This window comes from Chiloscyllium plagiosum, chromosome 34, assembly GCF_004010195.1.
Source record: "Chiloscyllium plagiosum isolate BGI_BamShark_2017 chromosome 34, ASM401019v2, whole genome shotgun sequence".
NCBI classification, from domain to species: Eukaryota; Metazoa; Chordata; class Chondrichthyes; order Orectolobiformes; family Hemiscylliidae; genus Chiloscyllium; species Chiloscyllium plagiosum.
In genome coordinates this window covers 19,085,166-19,093,492 of record NC_057743.1, presented here as the reverse complement: position 1 = coordinate 19,093,492, position 8,327 = coordinate 19,085,166, and the positions used below count along the sequence as shown (strand labels likewise).

General features: G+C 40.7%; 1 protein-coding gene across 6 annotated transcripts in view; it reads left to right on the top strand.

Annotated features, from left to right (window-relative positions):
• atp13a2 (ATPase cation transporting 13A2) overlaps positions 1 to 8,327 on the top strand; it is a 92,058-nt gene that overhangs the window by 23,359 nt on the left and 60,372 nt on the right. For all 6 annotated transcript variants that reach the window (XM_043675701.1, XM_043675703.1, XM_043675700.1 and 3 more), the window contains exons 2-3: positions 4,438 to 4,511; positions 5,629 to 5,796. In XM_043675701.1, coding sequence (XP_043531636.1) covers positions 4,438 to 4,511; positions 5,629 to 5,796 — 242 coding nt within the window. The remainder of the gene's footprint in view (positions 1 to 4,437; positions 4,512 to 5,628; positions 5,797 to 8,327) is intronic.

The window sequence follows — 8,327 nt, the reverse complement described above, 5'->3', positions numbered from 1 at the left end:
AATAGATAGAGTAGACAGTCAGAGACTTTTTCCCCGGGTACAACAGAGTGTTACAAGGTGACATAAATTTAAGGTGAAGGGTGGAAGGTATAGGAGGGATGTCAGGGGTAGGTTCTTTACCCAGAGAGTGCTGGGGGCATGGAATGCGCTGCCTGTGGGAGTGGCAGAGTCAGAATCATTGGTGACCTTTAAGCGGCAATTGGATAGGTACATGGATAGGTGCTTAAGCTAGGACAGATGTTCGGCACAACATCGTGGGCCGAAGGACCTGTTCTGTGCTGTATTGTTCTATGTTCTATTAACTTAGAACTAGGTGGTGAGGGATCATGTAAATTGCAGTATCTATGTGGAAAAAGTAATATAAAAATGGAGTTGTTCTTGTGCTGAAGCTGCAGTGACATGGAAAAGTTAGGAATGGGCATTTGGTGGGTTCAGCTGCAGCTTGTGTACAGGTGAGGAATCTATGTGCACTGTACTTGAGCCAAGATCTCACGCATGATTAAATGTGACTCCTGAGAAATTGAAATCAGATTAAATCAGTTTTTTAAGATTTGCACTTATGTTATGTATTTCCAACCTGTAATTGCATTGAAAATATTAGGAGAATGGCCTTTGGATCGTATTGACCCAACTGAATATGATGGCAATTTTCTTTAGTTACTTTATAACAATTCAACATCAACATCTTCTATGTCATTTTCTGCTAACCCATAAAGTTCAGTTCTAAACTTGCCATGAAGGTTGCTCATGCAGTAGTTTAACTAAATTATAAGTTCCAACTCCAGTGGAAGGAAATAAACAGTAAGACTGTAAATAAAAATAATGGGAGGGGGTTTGCAAAGGCATGAGCTCATAATGGTCTGCAAGTACAATATTAAGAATTTGATTTAAATTGCTTTTCGCTATGATGTTCCATTTGTGTGTGTTGAACTTATGATGTCCTCCCTCAAATTTCACATACTTGTCTGTGACATAGTTCATACATTCATAATCATTTTTGCTGCTTTTTCTCATGCTTTCTTGTAAGTAAGAGTACAATTTTTATTACATTTGAACTATTGGGGTGAAAATCCTGGGATTCTGAAACATTTTAAAAGTATTTTGAAGTACTGACTTGCTTTTTCTCATTCAAGTTAGTAATTATCTTACAATTAACTGGTGCAGGATTTTCCTGCCCCTTATTGGCCCAAGTCTGGACCTTCTCTTTATGTGCTGGTTCAGGCTGCTTTTTTTTTGAAGCAGTTAATGTAGGGCTCTGGGCAGAGAGAGAAGTCGGGAAACATTTTTTCGTTTGCTCTAGTGAAGACACAATGGGCTGAATGACCTCTTCTTTGTAGCTTTCCTTAGGTTTTTATTGTTTAGTGATGTTTCTCTTATTCCCAGGTGTCTTGCCTTGTCTCCTACACTGATTTCTCCATTGTTATTGATGTTGCTCAGTTTTTGATCTGGTGTCTAACAATTTGTCAGTATTATCTTTCAGTTGTCACTACTTGGCATAGTTATATCTTCTTCTGTTCTGGGGATCTTCAGCACCCCTTTATCTTAGTTGCCTGCAAGTTTGAAACTATTTATTTAGTTGCGCTGTTTGTTATTTGTTTTAAGAACAACAGCAATGTTCCAAGCACTGAATTCTGATGATATCGTTCCTCAAACATCCTTGTCAGAAATAGATGGCCCCACAGACAATGTTTTTCTGATTTAAGTGGCTTCCTTCGCGACCCTGGATTCCCTATATTTAGCTTAACTGGAAATCCTTATTTTAGTCCAAAAGCACAGTACCGTAGATGCTAGAAATTTGAAATAAAAACAAAAAATTCTCTAAGAACTAAGCAACAGATATGGTAAGAATGTGAAATAACATTTGGGGGTTGGGGGGGAGGCAGTGACCTTGCTGGACTGTTGAACCAGAGACCCAAGTAATGTTCTGGGAACTGGTTCGAATCCTGCCAAGGCAGATGTTGGAATACGAATTCAATAAATATCTGGAGTTAAGAGTCTAATGATGACTGTAAATCCATTGTCAATTGTTGGAAAAACCTCTCTGGTTTGTTAGTGTCCTTTAGGGAAGGAAACTGTTATCTTTAACTGCTCTGGTCTACATGTACTCCAGACCCACAGTAATGTGGTTGACTCTCAACTGACCTCTGGGCTTTTAGGGATGCATACCAAATGCTCCCTAGCCAGCAATGCCCTCATCCCGTGAATGAATAAAGGTCAAATTGACTCGCTCTCTCAACCTGAAATGTTAATCTGCCTGCCTGGAGCAGTGTCAGAGCTGCTGGTGTTTGTTTTTCCTTTTTGCTTTACTTTTAGTAGCTGGTCAAAAAAATTTGTGTGTAATCCTTTGGTCAAATAGTCTTCTAACTTTGTCTGTACCCAAGAAGAATTCGTGCCTTGGATACGTGACCAGAAGTTTATCAATTGTTGTCGATCCATCTTAACTGAAGATTGTGGTTCTCAGAGGGGAAAAATTGAAAAATCAATATCATTATCAAATATTCAATGTAGCCTTGAGTGGCTGTGTAACAGTAGGTAGATAATGCTAAATATGGAAAGAAAGCACTTGCTCTGCCACCAACAGCCATTAAGAAGAGCCCCAGTGTTGTGTGTTACCATAAAAATAATCCTGTCATAGAGCCATACAGCATTGAAACCGATCTTCGGTCCAATTAGACCACGCCAAACATGTTCCCAAACAAAACTAGTCCCACTTCCTTGGGTTTGGCCCATATACTTCCAAACCTTTCCTCTTCAAGTAATTAGCCAAATTAGTCTTTTAAATGTTGTAACTGTACCTGCATTAAGCACTTCCTTTAACGTTTAATTCCATACACGAACTGTTCTGTGTTTACCAAAAAGAATTTGCCCCTCGTGTCCTTTTAAAACTTTTTCCTCTCTCCCTAACTATATGCCCCCTAATTTTGAACTTGCCCCACTCTAGGGAAAAGACTCTTGCCATTCACCCTATCTATCCCACTCATGACCTTAATCCTCCATAGGGTCACCCCTCAACTTCCTATGCTCCAGTGGAAAAAAAGTCCCAGCCTATTTTTATAAGTGAAATCCTCCATTCCCTGTCACCATTGACTGGCTTTAAAATTACTTTTAACACATAGAACAAATGGAGTTTGTCTGTTAAATGAAACTCATTCATCTTTTTATATTGCCGTAAATAATTAGCACCACAAGTTACAGAAATTTGAACAGTGAAAGTTCACTTAATTTAGTCCTATGCAGTTCACACTGCATTCTCAGGACACAGCTTGGGACTCATTTGTGGGGCGAAGGGCTGATTTTGCAAAGAACATTTGAGCAGGTTGCACCTTTACCATTTGGAGTTTAGAATAATGAGAGGTGATCTTATTGAAATATATAAGATTCAGAGGAGACTTGACAGGATTGATTCGGAGAGGAGGCCTCCCCTTGGAGGATGGCAATTAATTGACTATCCACCATCAGTAGGCCAATCAGTTCAAAGGCAGCTAGGGGTGGGCAATAAATGCTGGCCAGCCAGCAACACCGACGTCCTACAAGTGATTTTTTAAAAATGAAAACAAAATTTAAGACCAGAGAGCAGCGTTTAAAATGTCTCGCTTTGTAGATCTCGATTTGAGTAGAAATTTTTGTCTGACGGTTCCTAGTCTGTGAAATTCCCTTCCCCAGAACGTAACAGAGACTGCGTCATCTAATATATTTGAGGCTCTGGATGTACAAATCTTCTCAAAACTCATTATTTGAGGCTGAATTAAATACTGTGGAATTTTGACAAATTAGTGAGTCAATAGGGGACTAACAAACAAGTGAAGTTGAGACAAGAGCCAGATCGCTGGATGACCAAGCAGACTTGAAGATCCAAATGACCTACCCCAGTTTATAAGTCCAGTGTCCTAAATCAGGTTTGCAAGGATAGAATCACAGAATCCCTGCAGTGGTGCCTTGAGTCCTCCAAAAGCACCCCTCTCACCATAACCCTGTATTTTGCATGGTTAATCCACCTAATTTACACATGCATGGACACTACAGGCAATTTAGCATGGGCCAATCTGCCTAACCTGCACATCTTTAGACTATGGAAGGAAACTGGAGCATCTGGAGGAAACCCACACAAAGTCTAGGAGAATGTGCAAACTTCGCACATTAACCAGGGCTGGAATTGAACCCAGGTCCTGGGTGCTGTGAGGCAGCAATGCTAACTGCTGAGCCACTGTGCTGTCCCTAGGGAATCAACTGTTGTTGACATTCAAGTAAACAGAGGGCATCTAAGACTTTACTGGAATCTTAGTGACCATAACAGTGGAATAAAAATGTTGGCATTGAAGAATATATCAGTTGGAAGATGGAAGTTTATTGTGAGCTCTTTGAGGTTGTTAGTAGCGACACTGATAGGTATACACCAAGGTAAACTGTCCACTGAAGTAGTTGTCTGTTCTTTTATAGATAGCAGCCAGCTGCTGAAGGACCAGCCGTCCAGTTATGGTACAGTCCGGCACACTGGGGCCATCATCGCCATGGTAATGTATTACAGAGAAGCTAAGAAGACTTACACTGGGAGTTTGGTCATCAATATTACTTATTTTAAAATTTTGAAAGTATATTTCATTCTCTTTTATGAAGTGCCTTAACTCTTCAACCTTTCGGTTTGCATCTTCATCTTTTAGCTGGCAATGGCAGTTGTAGTCTGCTCTGCAGTTCCATCAGGGTAGCTCTTAATTTGCCCAGAAGGTTTGGGGAGACATCTGCACACCAACCAAACCTATACTTTAGAACATTAAAGCACTGTACAGGCCCTTTGGCTCACAATGTTGTACCGAGCATTTATCTTGATCTAAGATCAACCTAACATACACACCCCTCAATTTACTGCAATTTGTGCTTGTCCAGCAGTCGCTCAAATGTCTATAATGTCTTTGACTCTACGCAGAAAGTGGTGGGTGCATGGAATGCACTGCCAGTGATGATAGTAAAGAACCTACCTCTGACATATCTTCCTCTAATCACTCATTCCAGCAGTCAATGAATTAAATAATGAAAGCAACGATTGATTTATTCCATCATTCATTGAATCAATCAACCTTTACTTTCATTACTTAATTCCTTCATTCAATTAATCAAACTTTGAATTTGTTTGTTCGTTTGCTCGTTCAATGCATCAGACATTGGATACATTCACTCATTAATCCATTGATTGATTAATTCATTCAATGAAATAATATTTGCATCCATTCATTCTTTCACTTATTACTTTATTGGTTGGGGATGGGGAGGCTTTAAGACTTCCAGTAATGGTTCTTATAGAGTTAGCAAGAACAGTGATTAATTTTGAGGTGGTAAAATAACAGAACTGAGGCATGTAGTGGACAGAAAACTACTCCCAGGTTTATTTTCTTTTAAAGCAAAACAGTCTTAGAATTTGATAGATCCAGGCAACAGTTAATTCCAGAATCTGAGAATTTAAGGTTTTCAATTTTAGATGTGCCAGATTTTTCCAATTGTATTAAGTTTTTGTGTGTTACCTCCATAGTACTAAGTGGTACAGTTATTAACAAAGATTCTGGAATTTTTTTCAGTCAAGTGAATAACCTGTATATTTCTTTGTGGTACCAAAAACTAAATATATTTTCTATGCAGGAGGTGACTGGATACCAGCGAGTGCAATGGCGAGTAATTCTCTGCAATATTCTTACTGTGCTGACAGTGGGAATATTGTGGGTCATCTTTCACTGGAAGCCAGTTCTGGAAGTACTTGTTAAGTGCCATCCCTGCCATCTGAGCCAGTCTGACTGGGTCATAATCAAGGTAAGAGAAAACAAGCTTGAATGTGGAATTTAGCTGACACTGAAACTTGAAAAACAGTTAACAATCTGGAGCAGTGAGGTTACTATTGTAAATTTTAGCAGAAAGTAAACCGAGAGGTAATTGTTCAATTACCCAGAAATGCGATTGACTTGCAGCTGTGCTCTGGGCAGTTAGGGAAGGACAATAACTACTGGCTTGGACAGTGATGTCCCATGAATGTGTTAATTAAAAGTTCCTTGTTTTTATTGTGCCTTCAATGAGGTTGTCGGTGATTGCCTTTTCAATGCAAAACACGTTTTCCTTTCTATCCTTGTATGTATTTCAGTCTAGTAAAAATGATTGACCTATTGCTACACTGGTGAAAACATAGTTATCTTCTTACAAGCCTAATTTTTAGTGGGTTATGATGGAGAGAGGATAGTGAAAGCAATCTGGAAAATCTCTAGACCTCCCCCTTTTATTGCTTTCTGTTAACTATTTATGTTGTGACCTCATGTTTAACAATGCACGTATGACTGACTTTATGGTGAGTCATAAGTAAATAGTTGTACACATGTAGCTTTGCTGACTTGAACAAGTGATTGTTTAATTTTGAAGTGGTGCTCCATTTTAAAGGAGAGTCAAGTTGGTCTGATTTTCCTTTAATTTGGTAAGATATTGCACATTTTAAAGATTAATTAACAAGTAGCCAGTACAGGGCGACTCCTGTACCGGCAGGTCTGCTTAGCGCGGAATCAGTTACCTGCGGTTAACCGCAGCCTGAACATATAAAAGGGAACGTTCCAGAACCAAGGACAAGGAGGCTGATGGAAGGTACGTTGCCCATTTAAATGAATGGGTTCGCTCCTATCCATGGTTTCGGGCTTCCACAGTAGGTCATAGAGTCATACAGATGTACAGCATGGAAACAGACCCTTTGGTCCAACCTGTCCATGCCAATTAGATATCCCAATCCAATCTAGTCCCACTGTCTATTTATCCTATCCATGCCCCTCATAATTTTGTAAACCTCAATAAGATCACCCCTCAGCCTCCGACGCTCCAGGGAAAACAGCTCCAGCCTGTTCAGCCTCTTCCTATAGCTCAAATCCTCCAACCCTGGCAACATCTTTGTAAATCTTTTCTGAACCCTTTCAAGTTTCACAACATCTTTCCGATAGGAAGGAGACCAGAATTGCATGCAATATTCCAAGAGTGGCCTAACCAATGTCCTGTACAGCCACAACATGACCTCCCTATTGTACTCCATACTCTGACCAATAAAGGAAAGCATACCAGAAGCCGCCTTCACTATCCTATCTACCTGCAACTTCACTTTTGAGGAGCTATGAACCTGCAGTCCAAAGTCTCTTTGTTCAGCAATACTCCCTAGGACCTTACCATTTAGTGTATAAGTCCTGCTAAGATTTGCTATCCCAAAAATGCAGCTCCTCCCATTTATCTGAATTAAACTCCATCTGCCACTTCTCAGCCTATTGGCCCATCTGGTCCAGATCCTGTTATAATCGGAGGTAACCCTCTTCGCTGTCCACGACACCTCCAATTTTGGTGTCATCTGCAAACTTACTAACTGTACCTCTTCTGCTCGCATCCAAATCATTTATGCAAATGACAAAAAGTAGAGAACCCAGCACCGATCCTTGTGGCACTCTAATGGTCACAGGCCTCCAGTCTGAAAAACAACCCTCCACCACCACCCTCTGTCTTCTAACTTTGAGCCAGGTCTGAATCCAAATGGCTAGTTCTCCCTGTATTCCATGAGATCTAACCTTGCCAATCAGTCTCCCATGGGGAACCTTGTCGAACGCCTTACTGAAGCCCATATAGATCACACCCACTGCTCTGCCCTTATCAATCCTCTTTGCTGCTACTTCAAAAAACTCAATCAAGTTTGTGAGACATGACTTCCCATGCACAAAGCAACGTTGACTATCCCTAATCAGTCCTTGCCTTTCCAAATACATGTACATCCTGTCCCTCAGGATTCTCTCCAACAACTTGCCCACCACCGAGGTCAGGCTCACCGGTCTATAGTTCCCTGGCTTGTCTTTACCGCCCTTCTTAAACAGTGGCACCACGTTTGCCAACCTCCAGCCTTCCGGCACCTCACCTGTGGCTACCGATGATACAGATATCTCAGCAAGAGGTCCAGCAATCACTTCTCTAGCTTCTCACAGAGTTCGCGGGTACACCGATCAGGCCCTGGGGATTTATCCAACTTTAACCGTTTCAAGACATCCAGCACTTCCTCCTCTGTAATCTGGACATTTTGCAAGATGTCACCATCTATTTCCCTACAGTCTATATCTTCCATATCCTTTTCCACAGTAAATACTGATGCAAAATATTCATTTAATATCTCCCCCATTTTCTGTGGCTCCACACAAAGGCCGCCTTGCTGATCTTTGAGGGGCCCTATTCTCTCCCTAGTTACCCTTTTGTCCTTAATATATTTGTAAAAACACTTTGGATTCTCCTTAATTCTATTTGCCAAAGCTATCTCATGTCCACTTTTTGCCCTCCTGATTTCC